Below are 25,331 nucleotides of genomic sequence, written 5' to 3'. Positions count from 1 at the left end.
TCTTCAGACCTTGAGGGATAGTCAGTTATATGCTAAGTTCTCAAAGTGTGAGTTCTAGTTGAGTTCAGTTGCATTCCTAGGTCATGTTGTATCAGCAGAGGGTATTCAGGTTGATCCGAAGAAGATTGAGGCAGTCAAGAACTGGCCTAGACCAGCATCAGCTACAGAGATTCGGAGTTTTTTGGGATTGGCAGGCTACTATCGTCGGTTCGTAGAAGAGTTTTTATCTATCGCAGCCCCGATGACCAGGTTGACCCAGAAGGGTGACCATTTCAGATGGTCGGACGAGTGTGAGGCAAGCTTTTAAAAGCTCAAGACAGCTCTAACTACGGCACTAGTGTTAGTTTTGCCCACAGGTTCAGGGCCTTATACAGTTTATTGTGATGCATCTCGTATTGCGCTTGGTACGGTGTTGATGCAGGATGGCAAGGTCATTGCCTATGCTTCGCGTCAGTTGAAGATTCATGAGAAAAACTATCCGATTATGATTTAGAGTTGGCAACCATTGTTCATGCATTGAGGATTTGGAGGCATTATCTGTACGGCGTGGCATGTGAGGTGTTCACGGATCACAAGAGTCTTCAGTATTTGTTCAAGAAAAAAGAGTTGAATTTGAGGCAGAGGAGGTGGTTGGAGTTGTTGAAGGATTATGATATCACCATCTTATACCATCGGGAAAGGCCAATGTGGTGGCCGATGCTTTGAGTAGGAAGTCAGCCAGTATGGGCAGTCTCACTTATATTCCGGTCAATGAGAGATCGCTTGCGTTGGATGTTCAGGCTTTGGCCAATCAGTTCGAGAGGTTGGATATTTCTGAGCCCAAACATGTGGTATCTTGCACGGTCACTCATTTTTCTTTATTGGAGCGCATCCGTGATCGGCATTATGATGATCCCCATTTGTGTGTCCTCAGAGACACGGTGCAGCACGGAGGTGCCAAGCGGGTTACCTTAGATGATGATGGAGTTGTGAGATTTCAGGGTCGAGTTTGTGTGCCTAATGTAGATGGGCTTTGAGAGTTGATTTCAGAGGAGGCCCATAGTTCCCGGTACTCTATTCATCCGGGCACCGCGAAGATGTATCAGGATTTGCGGCAGCATTATTGGTGGTAGAGAATAAAAAAGGATATCATTGCATATGTGGCTCGGTGTTTGAATTTTCAGCAGGTTACGTATGAGCATTAGAGGCCCGGTGGTTCATTTCAAAGGATTGAGCTTCCCGAGTGGAAGTGGGAGCGAATCACTATGGATTTCGTTGTTGGACTCCTACAGACTCGGAGGAAGTTCGATGTAGTATGGGTAATTGTTGATAGGCTGACCAAGTCAGCGTATTTCATTCCTGTGGCAGTCTACTATTCTTCTGAGAGGTTAGCTGAGATCTATATCCGGGAGATTGTTTTCCTTCATGATGTGCCCATGTCTATCAATTCGGACCGAGGTACGCAGTTTACCTCACGCTTCTGGAGGGCAGTTCAGCAAGAGTTGGGCATGCGGGTTAAGTTGAGCACAATGTTTCATCTTCAAACGGACGGGCAGTCCGAGTGGACTATTCAGATTTTGGAGGATATGCTCCGAACTTGTGTCATTGACTTTGGAGGCTCGTGGGATCAATTTTTGCCTTTAACAGAGTTTGCCTACAACAACCACTACCAGTCGAGTATTCAGATGGCTCCATTTGAGGCTTTGTATGGTAGGCGATGTCGGTCTCCGGTTGGACGGTTTGAGCCGAGAGAGGCTCGGTTGTTGGGTACGAATCTAGTTCAGGATGCCTTGGACAAGGCCAGGATCATTCAGGATAGGCTTCGTACAGCTCAGTCCAGGCAAAAGAGTTATACCGACCGCAAGGTTCGTGATTTGGCATTCCTGGTCAGTGGGTGGGTATTGCTATATGAAGGGCGTGATGAGGTTTGGGAAGAAGGGCAAGCTTAGCCCTAGGTTCATTGGCCCGTTCGAGATTCTTGATCGAGTGAGGGAGGTAGCTTATTGACTTGCATTGCCTCCGACCTTATCAGCCGTGCATCCAGTGTTTCATGTGTCCATGCTTCGGAAGTATTACGGCGATCCATCCCACGTGTTAGATTTCAGCACTGTCCAGTTGGACAAGGACTTGTCTTATGAGGAGGAGCCGATGGCTATTCTAGACCGACAGGTTTGTCAGTTGAGATAGAAGAGTTTTCCTTCTGTTCATGTTCAGTGGAGAGGTCAGCCTCCTGAGGCATCGACCTGGGAGTCCGAGTACGATATGTGGAGCCGTTATCCGCATCTTTCCCCCGATTCAGGTACTTCCTTCTTCTATCTGTTCGAGGACGAACGGTTGTTTTAGAGGTGGAGAATGTGATGACCCAAGAGGTCATCACTTGTTTTTAAAATTAATTCTGCATTCCGAGGCCTTAAAACCCTCTTTTAGCATCACCTCGATTTACGTGCGCAGTCTGGGCGTGTAGCTGGAAAACCTATATGTGAAAATCTGTGAAAAATAATAAATTTTGACTATAAAATGAATTAATTTGTCTTCGGTCAACGTTTAGGGTAAATGGACCCGGGCCCATGATTTGACGGTCCCGGAGGGTCCGTAGGAAAATATGGGACTTGGGCGTATGCCTGGAATCGAATTTCGAGGTCCCAAGCCCGAGAAATGAATTTTTGAAGAAAATTATTTTCTGAAATTGTTTATAAGGTTGGAAATGAATTTTTATTAAAACTCGATGGTATTGGGCTCGTATTTTGGTTCTGGCACCCGGTACATGTCTTATATATGATTTAAGATAATTCTGTGAAGTTCGGTAAGAAACGGAATTCATTTGACGTGATTCGGACCGTAAATGCAAATTTGATGTTTAAAGAAGTTTTGAGAAATTTCATTGATCTTGAGGTTTAATTCGATGTTCATGATGTTATTTTAGTGATTTGAGTACTCAAATAAGTCCGTAGGATGTTTTTGAGGTTGTGTGTATATTTGGTTTGGAGCCCCGAGGGCTCAGGTGAGTTTCGGATAGACCACATGGTGCATTTTGAACATAGAAAAATTGCAGGATTTTTGCTGGTGTGATCAGGCCTGCACGCTTCGCATTTGCGAAGCCTGTCTCGCAAATGTGAGGGCTTGGTCGCAAATGCGAACCAGCCCAGGCCTGCCTTATCTCGCAAATGCGAGTTGTGCTTCGCAATTCCGACCTCGCAAATGCGAGGGTCCCTTTTGCAAATGCGAAAAATTCAGATTTCCTAAGGGTTCGTAAATGCGAGCTTCCCTTCACAATTCCCAAGCCATCAGAGGTCGTGGTTCGCAATTCCATACTTGAGACCTGCAACTTTTAGACTTGGAAGATTTTAAACTCATTTTTCATATTCTCTCAAGACATAAACACACTAGGGTGATTTTTCAAAGGCTTCTTCTTATCCAAATCAATTGTAAGTCATTTTTAACTAGTTTTCTTCAATCATTAACATCTTTTAACATGATTTCAACTTAAAATCAATGATTTTCATGGGGAAAATTTGGTGTTTTGGGTAGAACCTAGGTTTTTCAAAAATTGGGGATTTGGACCTCGATTTGAGGTCTGATTTCAAAATAAATTATATATTGGGGTTCGTGGGGATAAGGGTAATCGGGTTTTGATTCGAACCTCGTGTTTTGACCTTGTGTGCCTGGGGGCGATTTTTGACTTTTTGGGTAAAACTTTGAAAACTCATTTTCATGCATTGGGGTTGATTCATTTAGCGTTTATTGATGTAATTAAGTAACTTGTGACTAGATACGAGCGAATTGGCAGTAGAATCATGGGGTAAAGCCATAATTGAAACTTGAGTTGTGTGTGTGGCATCGAGGTAAGTGTTTGGTCTAACCTTAGCTTGAGGGATTAGGAGTTGTGTCTATTTGCTACGTGTTAATTGTGGAGTACGACGTATATGCATGGTGACAAGTATCTATACGTCAGTGTCAAGCATGCCTGTGAGTCTTGTGTTATAAATTGTTTTGACTTTGTTGTGGTTTATTGTGCCTCACATGTTATTATCATCATTGTTTCCTTGCCAGGATATTGTTGAGATATCCTTGTTCCCTTGCGGGGATGTTTGTTTGATATTATTGTTCCCTGCCGGGATATTGTTGTGATATCATTGTTCCCTTGTCGGGATGTTTGTTTGATATTATTGTTCCCTTGTCGGGATTCCTTGTGATTATTGTTGGCTTGTAACTAGGAACGGGTGGTACACCTACCACAAGATATAGTGAAATGGGAGCGGGTGGTACGCCTACCACAAGATATAGTGAAATGGGAGCGGGTGGTACGCCTACCACAAGATATAGTAAAATGGGAGCGGATGGTATGCCTACCACAAGATATAGTGAAATGGGAGCGGGTGGTACGCCTACCACGAGATAAGTGAAATGGGAGTGGGTGGCACGCCTGTCAAAAGATACATTAAACGGGAGCGGCTTGCACGCCTGCCACGAGATACAGAAAATGGGATCGAGTTGCACGCCTGCAACAAGATGTGAAAAGAAAGTGAAATCTGTCTTTGTTTTCCTTATTCTTGTTAGTGGGTGGATTTTGATTCCTTTATAATTCTCTTGATATTCTGTTTTTACTTGTTATTTCCCCGAAGCATGTTTTCCCCCTCCCATCTTTACTTATTTATTCCTGCTTTACTTTTCGCTGTATATTATATAACTGCACAGGTTTATTTGGTAGTCTGGTCCTAGCCCCGTCACTACTTCGCCGAGGTTAGGCTAGACACTTACTAGCACATGGGTCGGTTGTGCTGATACTACACTCTGCACTATGTGCAAATTCCGGAACAGATATTGGACCGGAGTTGGAGGCTACCTTTAGTCCACGTAGAGATCCAAGGTAGACCTGCAGGCGTCCGTAGGCCCTGACGTCTCCTCTATCTTTTATATTCTGTTTCATCTTTTCGTTTCAGAAACAGTGTATTGATCTTTTCTTCAGACTTTGCCTTAGACCGTTTGTGACACTGTGACACCAGGTTTTGGGTGATTAAGGCCTAAGTAGTTGTAATAGATTCAGATTTCAGATATATCATTGTTTTCTTCCGCTTAATTTAAAGTTCTGTTGTTCATACGTTTCACCTTATAATTGTTAAAAAGAAATGATTGGGCAATGAAGTAAGTAGTTAAAGGATTGGCTTGCCTAGCTCACATTAGTAGGCGCCACCACGACTCCCGATGGTGGGAAATCCGGGTCGTAACATAAGGACTGTCTGTCCTTAACTTTTGAACTTGTAAGTCTAAGTTAAGGATATATTGTCCTTAACTTTTGAACTTATAACTATAAGTTAAGAACTGTCTTTCTTTAACTTTTGAACTTATATGTAAGGTTATCATGTTCAAGATTCCTGGTATGAATTAAAGTTTATGCTTACATGTGGTATCAAGAGCCTTGATTGTTTGAACCGTTAATCTTTGTTTACTTGTATCGTATGAACCAAATCACCGTGGGTTTGATTGAAAAAAAAAATCTCTTCATCAAATCTGCAAGAACATTAATATTCATGTTTTCTCTTTTCTCCAAATTTAGAGCCTTTGTCTGTGTCATATTATTTATATTAGTTGATGTTGTTGATGATACAACGAAAAAATAGTAGCTACTAAAAAATTAAAATAATGATTTTAGAGCTTATTTCTCCCAAACTGTTTTGACATAATGAGGACGCTTCAGGCTGCGTCAGTCATAACGTAAGTATGTACAATAAGTTTGGGAAGAAAAACAATGGAAGAAAAGGTAAAAATGTCTTCTCATATTAATTTTAATAGAGTAGTGATTATTTTTGCTCAACATTAAAATTGTTGGATAAAAAATAAATACCACCTTAAATAGTGATTACCCCACGCCATTTCTACCCCTTTACCTAGTTAGCTCGCGGCCTCATGAGGCAAGAGGAAATGATTCGGAAGAAAATAAAAATTATTAAATCACAATAAAAAATGTATTACTCTGTAATCAATATGTAAAACAAAGTAAAGTCATATGATTCACACTCTATATAGGCTTTTCTATTTAGAGGATTTGCATTCAGTGAACTAAAATGTTGCTACCATACTTTTGGTTTATTTGCTCTTCCTTTTGTTGGTAATCTTGCACAACTACTGATCTGTGATCCCTTCTCGGCGTGTAATAACAGACAGGAAACGGCTGTTCTCAGCAATATCAATGATCATTGTGTAATAGTTCGCAAATCACACAGAAAAAATAAATCGTATTAGATAAACTCGGTACAAGGAGCGCTGACTGGGGAGACTGATAGATAAGGAGAACCGATCTAAGTCTCTCATATGGGTATACTAGAACGTGTTTCCTTTCAAAATTGACTAGAACAACATGTACTCTTAAAGACTTTAAGATTACATTATCTCACTAATCAATTTTGAGAGACGAGTACAGGACATAGAGATAAAATCATAGCATAAGATCGAGAGAATAAAAGTTTAGTACCACCCAGGTGATTAAGAATTTAGAGCTTAATCTCCCTAACAGTTGACTAGAACAACTGATTTTCCTTTTAGTATACCCTCATCAAATTTTAGAACTATAAATTGTATGTGCCTTAGCATTATTAATCCTTGTTAGCGACCAAAATTATATTTGCTGTTTCAAATTACTTGATACTTTTGCTTATTGATAATCAATCCAACAAATTCTTAAAATTTAATGGGACTAGATTATTTCACTTTTTGAATTAAATAAAATTATGTATAAGTATTTCGATATTATACCATGAATTTCTTTAATACCAAAATGGTGAAAGAATACATTTTAAATGATAGTCACGATTCACTTGATTGACTCTCGAGGAAAAAAAAGTACAAACAATTTTGAACACTTGGAGAAAAAGTACCTTGATGATACGCCATTAATATTACCTAATATAATTTTTACTCTATTTGTTTTTTGTTTTTCACCGGAGGTTCGGTATCCGTATTGCGGTCCGATAAAATTCAAATTTTCCCTGATTAAAAATAAAAAATTATTTACCATTCCGCCACGACCCTTATTGATTACTATAATTTACGCTCTATTATTAGTCAATAAGTATTCAAAGACATGCACCCACAAGATGAAAAGTTAGAGAAAAGCAATCAATTGGGGTCTTTAACTAATTTAGGCATTGTAGACAAGATAAGATCCCAAATGAAATCAAGATGGATTCTTCTATAGGGCCAGTCCTCTGAATTTATCAAATTGTCCTCAAGTAATAATAAGTACGTTGTTAATTTAGCACTTACTAGTATCTAGGAAGCAAGCCTTAACATGATAGCACGTTTCGAAAATTGTAGAAACAGAAAAAGGTTCAAACCTTCTACTCGTTTAAAGTAGAGAAAATAGATGCTTCTAAAACTTTACATATACATGTAATTTAATTAGTACTAGTACTATTCATAGTTAAATCGTCAATAAAGGTAGTATACCGAAGGAAATGTCAATAAAGCGTATACTAAAAAGACTCGACATAGAAAATTCCAATCTTTACATCCACTTTATTAATAAAAATATTTATAAATATTTTTTGAAAAGAATTTTAAACTTTATTTGTATTTTGCTTTCCCAAATTTCAAAACTGGTGTCATGGTCCAATACGGCTGTTAAGCAACACACCAACACTTCGATTAAAGTATCTTTAACCGGATGATCCGTATTTCACTTTTTTCTATAGAGCCAAATATTCCCATTCCACCACCTTTTCTTTTCCTTTTCCTTTCTTCCCTTCTTCTCTTTTTTTTTTTTTTCAATCGAAACTAGGTGTAAATATGGAAAAACAAATATAAAAAAATAACCAAATGCATGAAACATTCCATGTTCATGTAGGATTCGGAGAAAGGACACACCTCGAAAAGTATGATATAGGTAGTCTACCCTAATACAAGTATCAGTGTCTGATTACATGGCTCGAACTCATGACTCATAAGTTACATGAAGACAACTTTATTTTTACTTCGAACAGAGGTGGGCGCGCATGATGAGTCGAAGGTTCACCGTCACTCGAAAATTTCGACAAAAACTTTATATATGCTACAAATATCTTAAAAGAATAGTTAGATATTAGTATAGCTCTCGTATCAATTTTTATAAGCAATGATAAATTTATATTGACTGTCATAATACCTAACGATCGCCGAATATTGGGTCCATCTCTTACTCCAAAGTAGGGATGTTCATAAAAATCCGAAAACCCGAAGCAAACCGAAAACCAAACCAAACCGACCAAAAAAACCGATACTTTTTTATTTGGTTTGGTTTTGGTTTTAAAATTTAAAAACCGATCAAATTTGGTTTGGTTTTGGTTTTAATTAAAAAAATCCGAACCAAACCGAATATAGGAGTAGCTATTTTAAATTTATTATTACACCTATATATATGTATACTTTTATACAAAGTTTTAAAAAATTTATAGTAAATATTAATCGTTTGCACTTTTAGTACAGTTCTTTACCTTTGCATTCTAGTTTAATTGGTAGTTTTCTTTTGTTAAGTGTAAGAATCTATTTCATGTTAAAAATAATATATTTTTAATTAAGTCCTTAAATTATTCATCACTATTTGATTCAATTATTATCAATATATCTTGGTAAATAATATATTTCTCAAAGGGCAATTGATTTGATAGTGTTACGTTGAAAATGTGGTCATCGAAAAGTGTGTTTGGTAGTATATGTCGTATATTTAAGAAAAAACCGACAAATAACCGAAAAAACCGAAAAACCGACATAAACCGAATCCAGAAAAAACTGACTTACTTGGTTTGGTTTGGTTCTAATATTTGAAAAACCGACTTAATTGATTTCGTTTCTTTTTAGAGAAAAACCGATCCAAACCGAACCATGAACACCCCTACTCCAAAGCTCTCCTTCTAAGTATATATATAGAGTATATATCTTTCTACAAAAACTGTACTACACGTGCAGCTTCCTGTCACGTGCCTCTTCCTTCTTAGAAAAAGACAGAAGGAAAGTCCAAACCCACCCTTCATTCAAACTAGCTAGGTTTAGGGTTTTTATATTTTTTCTCTTCGTATGAGACCAAATAATTGCATGAGCCAAGATTTTCTATGCTCCCTTTACTACCACTTTTTTGTTATACAAGATTTGAGAAGCCTCTTATTTTTCTCCATTTCTTCTTACTTTTCATTTGGACTAAATCTACTGCTTTCAGTTCAAATTATGTAATATGCAAAAAATTAAAAATATGCGCATATTAAAATATCACATTTATTCTGCTGAATTTAACTTTTGAATTGAATCCTAAGTGTGTGAGATTTTTTTTTAATTAAGAGAAAAAAAACAGTAAATTTAAAAGATAAAAAAGAGAAAATAACATTAATCAAGAGAAAAGCAAAAGCAAGTAGAGATGCTTGGTCAATCTTTATATTGAAACTTTAGAACAAGCAAAGTTACAGGGGAAAAAGGAAAGATGGTTTTCTTAACCACCGGTCAAAACCTATCTGCCTCTCTTTCACTTTGCTTAGGCAAAAATCCAAAGAGTGACTAATGATAAAGAAGTTGAAAGAAAAAAAATCAAAGAAAGAAGAAAAGAGAAAAAGGATCCAAAGAAGGTTTCAAAGAAAACAAAATCAGATACTTAAAGTAGGAAAAGACATAGGTTTTTCTTCTGGTCTTCAGAAGAAGTATAGAAGCTAGCCTTGATAGAAACGTTTCATAAAACATAATTTTTTCAGTCAGTTTCTCAACAAAAAAAAACATTTTACTATCATCGAATAACCAACTATTTTATATATTTATTTGGCTTTGCTCTCTGTACATGATTTTGTTCTCATCTCTGTGTTTGTTTCCTCACTTTTTTGTTACTGACCGTGCAGTTCAGTAAACGAGAAATTGAGATACTACACAATCTTAATCACATAAGCCATTATGATTATGAAGTCTTACTTTTCCTGAATCATAGTTTACTTTCTTGCTGATAATAATTGTGATAATTACTTCAATAATTACCATATCCTTAGTGCTAATACTAGTACTAACATTTTAGCCTAACAATTTTGAAATACTCGAGCACATTTTCGAATGTCAGCAGCTTTTCTCCCTCTCTCTCTTTTTTCTTGATTTTAAAATTTACATTTCAACTCTGAGAACCAAAGACACGTTTTTTTTTTTTTTTTTTTGAGATATGGCCATATTTGTACGTACCATTCAGTAATGAATTGATCAGAGAAAGCCCCAGAGCTAAAATTTGTCAATGGACTGAACGTTGTTAAGCTTTCTACATTAGTTGAACTGAAAAAGAGAAAGCTTTCAGCGCCTTACTTTCTCTCGTGTGCATTAATAAATGCAACTGAAAATATTTCAGAAAGAAAGGAGGAGAAGGAGATCGAATTAGAAAGACCATTAATCGAGGGCAAGTAAATAAATGCACCACTGAAAATAAAATAAAAAAGGAACTAATTAAAACGATACTTTTCTTTTTTCAACTCTAACAAAAACCCACCTTAATTAATGGTTTGAAACATAATATTACCAACACTAAAGTTATATTTACAAACTGGATTAACACATATGACAAAAACTCACACGCACAACTTCTCATGATCGATCTACTAACATTTTAAAAAAATGTAAAAGGCTAAAAATAAGGTACTAAAAAGCTAGAGGGAGTAAGAGAAAAACTTGATATTTCTTGAATAATAATAAAGTCTAAGAAGAAGAAGGGGGCATAAGATTTAATCCAAGGTCATCTTTTTCCAAGACTAAACGAGCTTTGTTAGTCTCCACCATTTTAAAAGAAGAATATTCAGGGTGGACTCTTTTCTTGGACATAAGTGGAACACCAAATAGTTTAGTACTTCTATTAATACCCATATCAGCTGCTGCTTCTTCAAGAATTGTCACACTGCTACTTTGTGATGTCTTACTTGGAGAGTTCACGTTGTTGAAATTGCTCATCATTATATTCATTCCATTGTTGATCATTCCTTGTCTAGGATTAATCATATGTTTTTGGACAATAGGAGTAGCAGAAGCAGGTAATAAAGAGGAAGGATTATACGAACTACTAGGTGCAACTGGTTTGACATGGTTTTGAACAAAGTAAATAATGTCATTGTATAGTTTTCTCATATGAGCAAGTTCGGACATAAGCATATTGTTGCTTCTTCTTAGCCTCTCATTATCTTCTGAAAGAGCAGTGACAGTAGTGTTGTTATTATTGGAAGAAGTTATAGTTGTAGGTGAATCGCACCAATTGATATTGGGTTGTTGTTGTTGTAGTAGTAGTTCGTCTGAGTCAGGTGGTGAAATGCTAAGCCTATTATTATTTGGGTAATTTGGAAAAAAATTCGGACCACTCATGTTCATTTGATGGTTAAGGGAATGGTGGTGATGATTCATAGATATTTGTGGTTGAGCTGTTTTTCTACGATGGATCTCGCACAGCAAATGTTTTTCTCCTCTTTTGAAAAACTCATTAGCAAACTCCCACCTGTCTGGTACAATTTTCCTAAAACCCTAAATACACCAAAAACCAACAAAAAAAATTAGAAAATCTTGATAATCTTTAGTATGGAGTATTATATTTTTTGAAGAGAAAATGAAGGAAAATAGTAAGTAGTACTTACATAGGTATTGAGTTGGCGGACGAAGCTAGAGAAATTGTTGTGTTTGAAATAATTAGGGAGAAGGTCACGAGCAAATTCAGGAGGACGCCAAACAATAAAAGTAGAGTCATCTTCACCCCAAGAAACAATATGGTCAGTAGTTGGATCATCAACTAGTTGGTATGTTTTGGTTAAGAATGGAGCTGGAACTGATTTGTGTGAGTCTAAAGATAGTAATATGCCTTCGCAATTGTCTAACATCATAGCCATTGATTGAACAAAGAAAAGAGTAGAAATGTGTTTCTTGAATATTTAGAGAGAAAAGAGGAGAGTGGCAACACTGGAACAAGATGACAAGAAAACAATGTTAAGAAGAAGAGAGAGTGAGGGAGGTAATAAGGAGGTTATTTTTGTGGATGGGGTGGGTGAGGGGGGTAAGAAGAGAGGGGGGGGGGTTTATATTTTACCGAAGGGCACCTCGGTTATGTAGTGAGAGAGAATAAGTGTCTGTATGTCTAGGACTGTGGAAATAAAGGGCCTTTCAAGACAAACCCGTGACATTTCTTTCTTCTCTTTCTACTGACTTTGATCCTCTCACGCACACTACAACTATATAAAAATGGATCTTAATAAGGTAAGTATAATTTTTTTTTTACATTATTAATAAATTTTAACAGATTATTTTTCTCTCTGACAGTTTAAATGACACATTTAAATGCATATCTACTGACTTTGATCCTCTCACACACGGAATTTGAATCTTATGTGTTCGGAATTGTAATGCTTTTAAATTACTGAGTTCTAAATTAATAATTTATGAATATCTAATAAATTTTGTAAGATAAATATATGATCTGAACAAAAGTTACTGGATTCAATCGAACCTGCATTACACACTGTAGCTCCGCCCCTGCTCACGCATGCTTCAAATATATAAAAAATGGATTTTATGATTATATATTTATCATGTAAAAAAAAATTATCTCATTTATTGTGGAGAATATAAGTTATATATGCATGTATTGATAGTGTGATAATTTTTATACTACTAGTGTAATTCAATTAATATGTTGTAACCAATGGCGGAGCCACCTTATGTTATGTACGGACTTATTCATCGTAAAATTATACTGTTTAACTAGTTAAATTTTTTTTTTTTTTTGTATATACATATTATACATTGACTCTTCATTTTTTCGTGTGTTTATTTTTGTATATTTTGACACCCTTTAACAAAATTTCTAGTTCTGCCACTGCGTATAACATATAACTAGATGCAGATTACCAATAAATATTTAATTAATAAAATTACTTACATTTACTCTTTTAAATAACCTTAGCAAGTACATATTTTACATCTTAAATTCTATTATGAATACAATATATAATTTTCTATTATATTAACTAATATAAATGCGTAAAATTATTTTACGTTGCCACTAGTGGAAGATGAAATTGACGGTGCCTTCTTTCTATACACCTTCTCCTTCCCTTTTCACTAGAGGGGTAAAATCTCTCTCTTCTTTTTGGCTGCCTTTGCTCTTTAACCCCTGATACTGCTACTTCTGAAGATTACTGGTTTTACTACAGTTCCAAACTAAGCTAAGTTTCCTTAGCTGCTCTATTTTTACCAACCTTTGACTAGCTAGCTATGACTACTTTTTCTTGACATTTGACATATTTTAGGATGTAGTATATCAATTGAAGCATAGCTAAAAAGTTCTAAAAGCAACGATTATAGTAATTTTTTTGGTCAATCCAGTAAGTTTCGTCAGAAGTATTATTAATTGAGGTCAGAAATAGAGATGTACTTAAAATATAGTAGCAATAATGTTAAAGCAAAAAAGAAAAGAAAAAAAGAGAGTAGGTAAGTAAGCAAGTAATCCTCTTTTTAAGTTTCCACTATAAATCCTTAATTAAGTAAAAATTTAATTTACTACTATTTCAAAGTCATTTCCTTCCTTTAAAAGGTTAGGGAGTTTTGACCAAAATTCTCAAACTACATTGGGATAATCTTTCATACTCCATCTGCGTCAGTTCAAACGACACATTTTCCTTATTAATTTGTCCTAAAAAGAATGATATATTTATTTATTTAGATACAATTTAACCTTATACTTTTTATTTTATCTACTTTATCCTTAATGAAAAGTTTTCCACACAAATATCATGGATATGCTAAGCTTTTAATTTGTCCCTTAAGCTTTTAGCATCTCATACTTTTAAAGTCTTCTTCTCTTTTTCTTAAATTTTATGTAAAATCAAACTAAATCATCTAAATTGTAGCGGAGTGAGTGAGTAGTTATTTTCTTTTTGCTATCTCCACACTATGTTAAGTTTTGGTAGGAAGATTGCTGTTTTCATCTTACGTACAAACACTTGTGGAACGTACAAACCCATAATTATTACTCCTATGTTCATCAAATAAATAGTTCTTAAATTGGGTAATAATAAAACAAAAAGGGCAAATTGGTCCTCCTTTGTAGATATTCTGTGCTTTGCAAAGAAATCTACTACAACCATATGAAAACTACAAGGAAAAGAAAGAAGAAATGGAAGAAGAAGAAGAAGAAGAAGAGTGGTCTATTTTAACTTCACGTCAAACGAGTCTCTTCTTTTTTTCATTTTGTAGGTTTCTATTTGTTGTATTATGGCACCAACCCAACAATACCACACTGTTACTCGCTTCCCAATTTCGAATCTAATCATTTTTAATTTTTCTACTTTCATCTTACTGTTCCTTAGCAGGCATAAAGCATAATAATAAGGTTAAAAAAAAAAAAAAGTATCCATCGAACTACGTGACATGATTCAAAAGCCTGTTCCTAGTGACGACATTTCACATCTTCTTCTTCTAATTGCTTCTCTTCTTTGTAAATATTCCAAATTTCATAATCTCGTGCAATTTTTTGTTGGTTAATCTTTGAAATTTCTCACTCCCACTCTCTCTTATTATTGAATAGTGTTTTTCTTTCACTTTTTAGACCGTTTCTAGGCTTCTTTGAGCTTTGAGCCCCTTACCTCAACTAACAATTTTTTGGTTCGCTTTTTGACGTGTCTCAGGTGTATTTTGAATTATTGGCCTAAAAAGTTTTCATGAATAGCTGCAAAAAAATCATTATAGCTTTTCTTTCCTTGTAATGGCCCAAGAATTTCTTTTTCCAGAAAAATATAATTAGCAAATCAAAGTCCTAGAGTAGTATTTAATTATACTACCTCTTTTTTAGTAGTATATATTATGGATTTTTTTTTGTATACATCAAAACTCACTTGCTTCAACCTTAACTTATGTCAGAATAGGAACATGGTTCATAAAATGCATGCAATATATATCCTTTAAGGTTTTTTCGGTGGTGGTGGTTTGGGGGGGGGGGGGTATTTGAGATTCATAAAAGTAAGACATTGATTCATTTTTGATAGTAAGTGATAATAGTCGACAGTAAGAGTAGGGACATAATAACATGGCCCAAAGTGAAACCATAGGAAAATGATGACTAATAATTTCAATAAGATACCCAACTGATTATTTTGATCATGGCTATGATACTCATTATTATTGTTAAAAGAAAGTAAATTTCTCTATTTCACCACGCCAATCATCACTTCTACCTTTTTTCATTTCTTTTTGGCTTTTCTCCACACAAACTTCTGTCTAAAATTATCCATAACTTCCTCACTAAACTAACAAGTTATCTTCCTTAAGAAGCTAAATTGTTCAAAAGTGATTGCTTTTTATTTTACTACATTACTATATATAAATATATCTTATGGTTTGCTTTTAATGAAGCACATTATTAATTTTGTAGACAAACCTTATAAAATTGACTATTCCTTAATTTCATGATGTTCTACATATAAGAATCCATCAGCATTCCCGCTTTCTTCAACATGCAACTTTATTTTTCGGAATTGTGCAGAGGTAGGAATAGGACTTTGTACGAGATAACAGTTGTAAGTGTAAATAAAGTTATCCTAATGCGAAGAGTTTGTGAACTTTCCAAAGATTTTAAAATGCAAATTTGAACTGAAATCTTACGGCTTGTTTGGATGGTTGTTATGTACATTTTATAGTGTATCGTATAATAATGTATTGTATTATGTTTTTATATATATAATCTTTGGATATATAGATTATATTTTTTATCGTCATGTGATATCATGCACCAACAATATGAAAAATAAACTTGCAATATAAAGAAAAAGTAAGGTAAGGGATAATATTATTATATAAAAAAGTATGGTAAAGGATAAAATAGGATTATGTAATAATAAAAAAAAAAGGCAAGATGAGAGAAAAAAATAATATAACGGCGCAACTACACCAAATCAGTTGTTTCATGAAATGGTATTTTTCGTCGTTATGTAACGACGAATTTAACGATACGATATAATAAAAATTAAGGAACAATCAAAGCAAACATTATATTTAAAGTAACAATACGATATAATACAACATATTACAACCATCCAAACAAGCTATAAGTTTAAACTTAGAAAATCTAACAACACTGTGGAAAGCCCTCTTAGATATAAGGAACCATTTAACTTTGAGGATTCAACTTTTATATAACGAGCGTACAAAGAACTTTTACATTTAACAATATATATTTACATGTTTTAGCAAATAACTTTTCTTATTTTTTGAGTAACTAATAATCTTATTTTTCTAAATATTTAACCTGCAATATTCTTAAAAATGACATGATCGTATAAAAATTCTTCAACTCTAACTTTAATTCTTATGATCGTAAATACTCACAATTTTTCTCCTAAGAAATATATTTAGCTAATTAGAAAATTCTGAATAATGCAATGCACATCAGTCCGTATATTGAATACGTCAACAACATGGGTGTAGACCTAAATTTGACCATATACATGGGTATCGAATAGGGCATGAAGGTAAAGAAGCTCTGAATATCGGTACAATTGTTTATATATTTCAGGAAAAATATATTAAAACACAACAGAAATATTAAAGAAAACAATTTAATAAAGTGTCAGCTTCAAGTCCCGATAATTTAAAAAGAATAATAATAACATACGAAAAAAATTTAATTCTAATTCTGAGAAGAAGACTCTTAAACCTTCTCTTTCTCACTCTTTTTTCTTACCCTATATACTATTCTGTTCTCAGCCAGTAGTTCAAATTTTACAGTTCACACACCGTGGCTTCTGCACTCTGTACACTGTTTCAGCGGCTGACATGGGAGACAGGGTCCTTGTTTTTATTATTTTATCTTAATTTTTATTTTTTGTGTAAGTCTCTATATTATTATTACTACTACTTTTTCTTATGCCATTCTCGTGATTTTTGCTTTGGAATTTTCTACATCCTCCTATATTTATTCCCACCACTCTATTCCCCTATTCATGTTACATGCTTATATGTGGGAATATTTCACATGTAACTCTCAACCTTTGCATCAATTTAGATGTACCATCTCAAATGTACCTTCTATTTCACCTTTTTTAAACATCTCAAAACTTTAATTTCTGTTTTTCTTTATTTATTATTTTAGTTTATTTTTCTAGTCAGTGGGTAGGAAGCTAAATGTATGTTATGATAGCTAGGTGTAATAAGACTTTATGATTAGTTATGATAATTATTTTCATAATTAGGAAATTATGAAGTAGAGAACTATGTTGATCAATCAACACCAAACAATGCATTAGCTATAATGAGCAATTAATAGTAGCATTTTTCAGCAATGTAGGAAGGCAAAAATTATCAATAATCAAGCCCTTATTTTAGTGGTATCATTGTAAAATGATACAATGGATGTTTCTAGTTTAGATTGGATAATTATGAAGCAGTTACAGATATAATAATTCTGTTGGCATATCTAAACTCTTCTTAATGTAAATATTTTCCTTTCTATGAATAAATTAAATCACAAGCAAATCACCGGATATCTTGAACATTTTTAGGTGCTTAGATGAATTTTCGTGAAATTGAGGAGTCAGAAACACCATTATATGCAATTATAGGTATCTATTTGGCTATTCGATTTACATGTTAAAAAGATAATGTTTTAAGTGTAAATATATGTTCATTTTAAATGTCTCTCGCAAAAGTACTTCATATACACTCAAACCTCTATATAATAACCTCGTATGTTTTGTATTGTTTGGCTGTTATAATGAACTGTTATTATTGAAAATATATATTATAACATAACATAAAATATTGGTTCTAAAGAAAACCTTCGCCTTTTATAGTAAAGTACTGTTATAAAGAATGATCGTTATATAAATGTTTGATTGTATTTTATTTTAATATAACTATATTTTCTCAAGGATAATTTTGTATTAGGACTTTTTCCCATTTAAGAAATTCACGTGAAATCATTCTTTTTTCCTTTTTCTTTTCGAGCTGAAAATCTATAATAAAAAAAGAGCTGAAAAATCTAAGAGTCATATGGAAGGAGCCCACTACTTATAAAATAAGTAGTAAATTGATTGTATCAGGAAAGAACATGCAAACACATTGGTTTTTGTTTTGGTATATATGTAAAATCTTGGGAGAAGGAAGGGATAGTGAAAGGAACCAGGAAGATTCTATTCTATTACTATATCTTAAATATTTTTGCAGTGAAAAGTGAACCCCACTTAGGCACCCTCTCTCTCACATGACCACTGCCTATAAAATACTACTCTACTAACTATACAAAATACAATAAATAATTCTCAAAACCATCATCTTCATTATATAATGTTGAGATGAGAATTCCAAGGAGAGACAGCTTAAAACACAGACCGAATACGGATAAAACCTACTCCTACTCTTAAACCTAGATTCTCATCAACACACAAAAACATGAACAGTCTCATCTTCTTATCTAATTAATTAATTAATTTTAATTGTTTGATTATGCGAATAGTGACACTAATGCACGCCTTTTTGCTAAAGCAGAAATAGAAATAGAGAGAAGAAAGAATCAAAATCAGTTTTGTGTAGGACAAGCTACAAGTTTCTTCCCTCTGTCTCTTCTCACACTCTCTTTTGTCCTATATATTGGACCCTTTCTGCAGGGGCGAGAAACTCCACATTTTATTCCCCTTCTTTTCTACTTATTTTTTAACAAAAAATCTAATAATTTTATTTATTTAATTAGGTTTAGTTTCTTGTGCACCATCAAGATTAATCAGCTATTTCCAAAACAAAGCACTCAGTAAGTGCCACTTACCTACTATTTTGTGTAAAGAAAATTCTGGCATCTTGCCTATTATGATTCTCTACCATTTAACAAAATATAGATTTTGATTACAATAATACGCTTTAGAAAATACAGTATATTATTTCTGAAGAAATTGTGTTAAAGAAAACTTGTTCCCTCCGGTCTAAAATAAGTGATTTTTTGACCTTTTTTGTGGTCCAAAATAAGTGATTTTTCCAGATTTCAAGAATGAATTAATTATTTTTTCCTACATTGACCTTGGAGTAAAATAGTGTTGGAGTATGTGTTAGGAGTGTTTATGTGAAGATATAGTAAAAGTTAATATGGTCAACTTCATTGCTAATTAATGTTAAAAGGTGGATTTCTTAATCTGTGTGAAAACAGCTAAAAAATCACTTATTTTGGACCGGAGGGAATACAATGTAAACCAAAAAGCTTTTTTTTCCTCAAACGACAATGACATGTAATCTTCATTATATATATTACTCCCTCCATTTTAAATTAGATGAGGTACTTTCCTTTTTAGTATGTTCCAAAATAATGACATTTTAAAATTTGGAAATAATTCAACTATAAGCTCTTCATTTTACCTCATTTTACCCTTAATAAGAAGTTTTTATAACCACACAAATGTCATGGCCCCACAAAATTTTTATCCCTTAAGCTTTTAAGACCACAAGTTTCAAAAATTCTTTTTTTCCTTAAACTTCGTACCGAATCCAACTACTTCGTCTAAATTCAAATGGAGGGAGTATATTGGTACAACAACAAAAAAAAATGGGTGAAAAATTACGACGGAATTAACCTTTTTTTTTCTCATCCGATATTCGTATTGGGGCGACTTCGTGGCACGTAAGACCATTAAAGAGGAAGACTTTATACTAGAATTTTTTATTATCACGGCTCGAACGATCGATCGAACTTGATACATATGATTAAAGATGGAGATATCCTATTCATCTCATAACTGTTTGATGCTCGGATTAACCTTGTATTGGCACTCGTAACATCTTATGTTCGACATGAGTTTAACTTGTATATATTTATAAATTTTACATATTCATCTAAAAGATAACCACCAGTAACTATTCACTACGAGTAAAACTAGTAACTTAAGAATAATACAAGCATCTATAATATGTTAAACTACATTAATTAATAATATATAATAAAAAAATTATACCGTTAATTTATGTAAGTTACACCATGGAGTATAAAAATGGGTATTGATTTAATCAACTTTCCAAACTCATATCAAATAGGGTTGAGTCAAAGTTGGTCTTCTGCAAGATGCATGGGATTGTCTGGTACACTGCATTTTGGTCGTATATGCAAAACAGTTGTTGGGGTTTTTTTTTTTTTTTTTTGGGGGGGGGGGGTGGGGGGGTGGGGGGGGGCAATTGAGAAGAGGATAAATGATTCACGAGCGGGGTGGGTGACACGGGGGAGGGCGGAAGGGGGATAATTGACAGCAGTAAATGAAAAATAATTATACATGAATGAATACAATTAAGAAAGGGTACACACGAGGAAATGGAGATCTGAAATAAATGGGCAGTACGCTGTGGCCTGTGCAGGAGAAGAAGAAGAAGAAGGTACCATTTTCTTTGTCTTTCTTTCTTTTTTCTCACAGTCTCTGATTCTGCCCACGACTCCCTAATACTCTCTGCCTTCTTTCTTTTGTCCTTTTTTCTTTTGCTTTCTACTAATATATGACAAAATCCTTCCGTCGACTCATATTTCCCCAACCCTCTCTCTCCTTCCATCTGACCTATTTTTCAGGCCACGTCCACTCCATTAATGCATGCACTTTATTTTTCGCATAGTATTTTCACTTCTCCTTTTCTTTTTCTGTGTGTTTTTCTCTTTCAAGACTCTCAACAGCAGATTTTCTAAAAATGAAGATAATTGTCTCCTCGTTTTGAAAGTTGAACTTGTCGCTTCTTTAGATACTATATCTCTGGAATTATAACGGACGTTTTCTGAGATAATTGGAGTCTCCAAAATGAGTTTAAACTTTCATATATTGAAACAATAAAATAATTTCTATACTGTCGGATCACTTAAAAATTTTAATTAACTATAGGTACGTGTATAATAAGTGAAACTAGGCAGCTATATAAATTACACGCGTAAAAGTTATTTAAACAGTTACTCCAATATATATAAGTGAAATCCACCAAAGATTTAAGAAAGATAAATATTCCGTTTCATTAGTGATGCTAACAAGAAGTAGCACTAGTATATACTGTACTAGAAGAATAATTTAAAGTAACACAAGATAACACAACGTTAGCTTTTCTTCTAGTAACCCAGCCGATGACATTTGCTTTCCAAACATGTAGCTTTATAAATGTTAAAGATTGTGTTGAAAATGATGCTAGTTTCTAAATTTCTTCAAATTTCTTTTGCGGGAGAAAAAGGCCCTTTGTCAACCATACGAAATGAAGGTCAGTAAAGGTTATGTACTATGGTATCAAAATAATATAAGCAAATTAAAAAACCAAACAAATAAAAAGTTAATTAATTAAAAGAAAGAACAGAAATGGAGGAACTTTGATTCAATAGTACCTTTTTTTCCCTTGGTCAGATTAAAAAAAATTCATTTGATTGATTAGATAGGAAAGCATCTATAAGTAGAAGATGGATTAGAATAATAAATGAGTGTTAGTCTCCATACAAAAGCTTTTTAAGTGAAAATCACTAATAAAAAGTAGCTTCGAATTTTTTTTTCCTCAATCAAGCATAGGTCCAAAAGGAGTTTTCTACAACAAAAGAATGTGTAGACTTGCATGCATGGCTTGGCTCTTTATTTTTCAAAAAAGAAAGCACATTTTAATACGCTTTATAGTTACATTAAAAGGAGAGAAAAACAAGGCTCGTCTTTCCTCCATTTTCTTTCTTTGCGTCTTTTCATCTCCTTCTTTTTCTTTCCCTGATCTTTTATTTCTACCTTTTTCCTTTCTTTCTTAAAGATCCCTCCAAGTATCAAAAGAACATAACCACTACTATTGTTTTGTATATTCCGGGTGTAACCAAAGAAAACATTACTACAAAGCGAAATAGGAAAAGAGGAATTTAAAAGTAACTTTTTTATTTTTATTTTTCACCCGATATCCAATACGAAGCGCTACACTACCTAAATATCTTACAATAATTAGTTGAAAACGGCCATCCCATTTGAGGTTTGAAATGTATATACTAAATTAACACAAAAACGTGAGTGTAAATTAAGAATACTTACGAAAATTGGCATAGTTAGTAAAATGAAAGGACAAACATTAGAAAAGATGATTCGACGTAATTGACATGAGATAGGGACCCACAAAAAAAGGGGATCTTGCAAAGGAAGAGAAGTTAGCATGATTAAACAGAAAAGTGGAATTAGTGAGGGAATGTCAAAAAAGAGATGAATAGAAGGGTTTTGGTTAAAATAGGTTAGAAGAGGGGAACATAAAGGCTGTTGGATCACATGCATATCACCTCTTTTTCTTCTTCTGTTTGCTCTTCTTTTTATACTGTGGCTCATAAACGTTAAAGAAAAGTTTGTGATTAACATAACCTGTCCCACACTTACCAAAGCTACTTCTTCCAACTCCTCAATCCAAGGGATTCCTATATCATGATAAATAGTGGAGTAATTAACCATTCTCTTTTTCCTTACTAATGATTTTTTTTGCACAAAGCATCCCCGTTTACGCAGGATCCGGAGAAGGGTCGCACCACTATGAATGTGATATAGACAAACTATCTTAATGCAAGTATTAATGACTACTTTCACGGTTCGAATATGTGACCCGTAGGTCACACAGAATTAACTTTACTGTTGCTCCAATACTCCATTTCTCTTTACCAAATGATCTCAATCATATATAATGTTAGTGTAAAATATTTTTTACATCATATATTATCGTCATTTAACTTGTGATAGTAGATTAGAACATTACAATCTTTAATAAATTATTAATTAACTAATATTCGTCATGTAGATTTATTTTTAATTTTCTTATAAGTAACGTAATAATAAAAATATTGTTTACACCATAATTTTTTTAGAACTTTAAACTCTTTAATTTTAAAGGAACTGAAAAAATAAAACATACATTTGGGTCCCTCCATCATCTTTGCCATCATTTCATGCATATGAAAGACCCACCCCAACTCTCCTCCATTTACTCACAAAGCATGCTTAAAGTCGGATACATATATTTGAGAATTTTATTTTTATTTTTATTTTTCTTAGGTCATATATATGATAGCTACCAATAATGCAAGATGGTAGCTAGTATGAATTGTAATTTGATTGAGGTAATGAATATCTCATGATATGGAAATAAAAAGATTTTGTAAAATTTTATGAGCCGTTTGATCATGAGGTTATTATTCATCAACCATATCGATCTTGGAGAAAGGGCTTGATGAGTAATATCATCACTGAAATCATTTTGGTATTTATTTAGCCTTTCTCTGTTTCTTCGGGTTCGGTGATCGGAGGTAAAAGGGTTAATGTAACTATATTATGAATCATTGGGTCTCTCAAGATTCCCTGAAATTTTCACTTTCTTGTACTTACATATTTTTTTTGGTTTATATATTATAGCAGAAAGTTATTAATAGTGACGGAGTCAGGATTTAAATTTAGAGAGCTGCTATTCGGCCAACTTAGTGTGGCCCAATAATGACCACATTGGTAAAATACCAGTAAAGCCCTTCATTTCATATTTGGTTTAATGGCCATTTTTTCCTCCAAAATTAGTTAATAAATATTGATTATCCCAAAACATTAATCCCATAAATCATCATTCTCTCATGGGAAGATCAACCAACTTCATATGTGTACCTATACTATTACGTATTTATTTTATTTTTTAAATAAAATTTATACGGATAGGAAGATCAAAAGCTTTCGTATATGTATACCTATACTATTACGTATTTTTTAAAAATACAATTTATGCGATGGGATGATCAAAAGTCTAGTATCTATACATAATATTATTTTTTATACGGTATACAAACTTATACCATACACTTGTGTTAAGAAAGCTTTCATTAAACGCATAATTCACCACCCTTCCCCCTAACCTAAACATGAATGCTAACCTAGAAACTAGTTTGGAGCCATTAAACATGGAAAATAAAGTGTACATTGAAGAATAATGTTTGTAAAATATTTTTACGAATATTCAAAGAGTAATGCATATTCTTTGAACAGAAAGCTAAAAAAGATACAAAAAAAAATTTACGAATATTTTTAAGATACAAAAAAACATTGAAGAATACATGGAAAATATTTTTACGAATATTCAAAGAATAATGCATATTCTTTGAAGAGAAAACTAAAAAAAGATACAAAAATGATATAGCCCGTTGTTGAGGTAGTTGCCAAATAGCCGTTTATATTAAGGTCATTCGTATCGGCCTATAGCTACCATATAAGTCCATTGACTAATATGGTTGTAGTCATATAACCTATGCTAATTATATCGTTGTGATTCATAGTAATATCGACCGCTTGTATAATAGCCGGTTATATTAATTTCATTCATTAAGGTTATTCATATCGGCCTATAGCAATCATATAAGTCCATTGACTAATATGGTTGTAGTCATATAACCTATGCTAATTATATCGTTGTGATTCATAGTAATATCGACCGCTTGTATAATAGTCGTCTATATAATTTCATTCATTAAGGTCATACGTATCGGCCTATAGCAACCATATAAGTCCATTGACTAATATGGTTGTAGTCATATAACCTATGCTAATTATATCGTCGTAATTCTTAGTAATATTGACCGTTTATATAATAGCCATTTATATAATTTAATTCATTATGGTCATATGTATCGGCCTATAGCAACCATATAAGTCCATTGACTAATATGGTTGAAGTCATATAACTTATGGTAATTATATCGTTGTGATTCTTAGTAATATCGATCGTTTATATAATAGCCGTTTATATTAATTTCATATATATCGGCCTATAGCAACCATATAAGTCCATTCACTAATATGGTTGTAGTCATATAACCTATGTTAATTATATCGTTATGATTCTTAGTAATATCGACCGTTTATATAATAGCCGTTTATATTAATTCCATACATGTCGGCCTATAGCAACCATATAAGTCCATTCACTAATATGATTGTAGTCATATAACCTATTCTAATTATATCGTTGTGATTCTTAGTAATATCGACCGTTTATATAATAGCCGTTTATATAATTTAATTCATTATGGTCATACGTATCGGCCTATAGCAACCATATAACTCTATTGACTAATATGGTTGAAGTCATATAACCTATGGTAATTTTATCGTTGTGATTCTTAGTAATATCGACCGTTTATATAATAGCCGTTTATATTAATTTCATACATATCGGCCTATAGTAACCATATAAGTCCATTCACTAATATGGTTGTAGTCATATAACCTATGATTCTTAGTAATATCGACCGTTTATATAATAGTCATTTATATTAATTTCATACATATCGGCCTATAACAATTATATAAGTCCATTCACTAATATGGTTGTAGTCATATAACCTATGTTAATTATATCGTTGTGAT

The 25,331-nt window shown here is 33.4% G+C and overlaps 1 protein-coding gene across 1 annotated transcript; it reads right to left on the bottom strand.

Moving 5' to 3' along the window:
* Nucleotides 1-10,454: 10,454 nt before the first annotated feature.
* On the bottom strand, nt 10,455-11,943 carry LOC104246092 (heat stress transcription factor B-4). Its single transcript, XM_009801833.2, has 2 exons — nt 11,580-11,943; nt 10,455-11,469 (listed from the first exon to the last, which is right to left on the bottom strand). The coding sequence occupies exons 1-2, from the start codon at nt 11,826-11,828 to the stop codon at nt 10,660-10,662; spliced, it is 1,059 nt and encodes a 352-aa protein (XP_009800135.1). The 5' UTR covers nt 11,829-11,943; the 3' UTR covers nt 10,455-10,659.
* Nucleotides 11,944-25,331: the final 13,388 nt, after the last annotated feature.

The sequence above is a fragment of the Nicotiana sylvestris genome, chromosome 4, assembly GCF_000393655.2.
Source record: "Nicotiana sylvestris chromosome 4, ASM39365v2, whole genome shotgun sequence".
Classification (NCBI taxonomy): Eukaryota; Viridiplantae; Streptophyta; class Magnoliopsida; order Solanales; family Solanaceae; genus Nicotiana; species Nicotiana sylvestris.
Note: the sequence above shows the minus strand (reverse complement) of the source record. Positions and strands in the feature narration are given on the sequence as shown.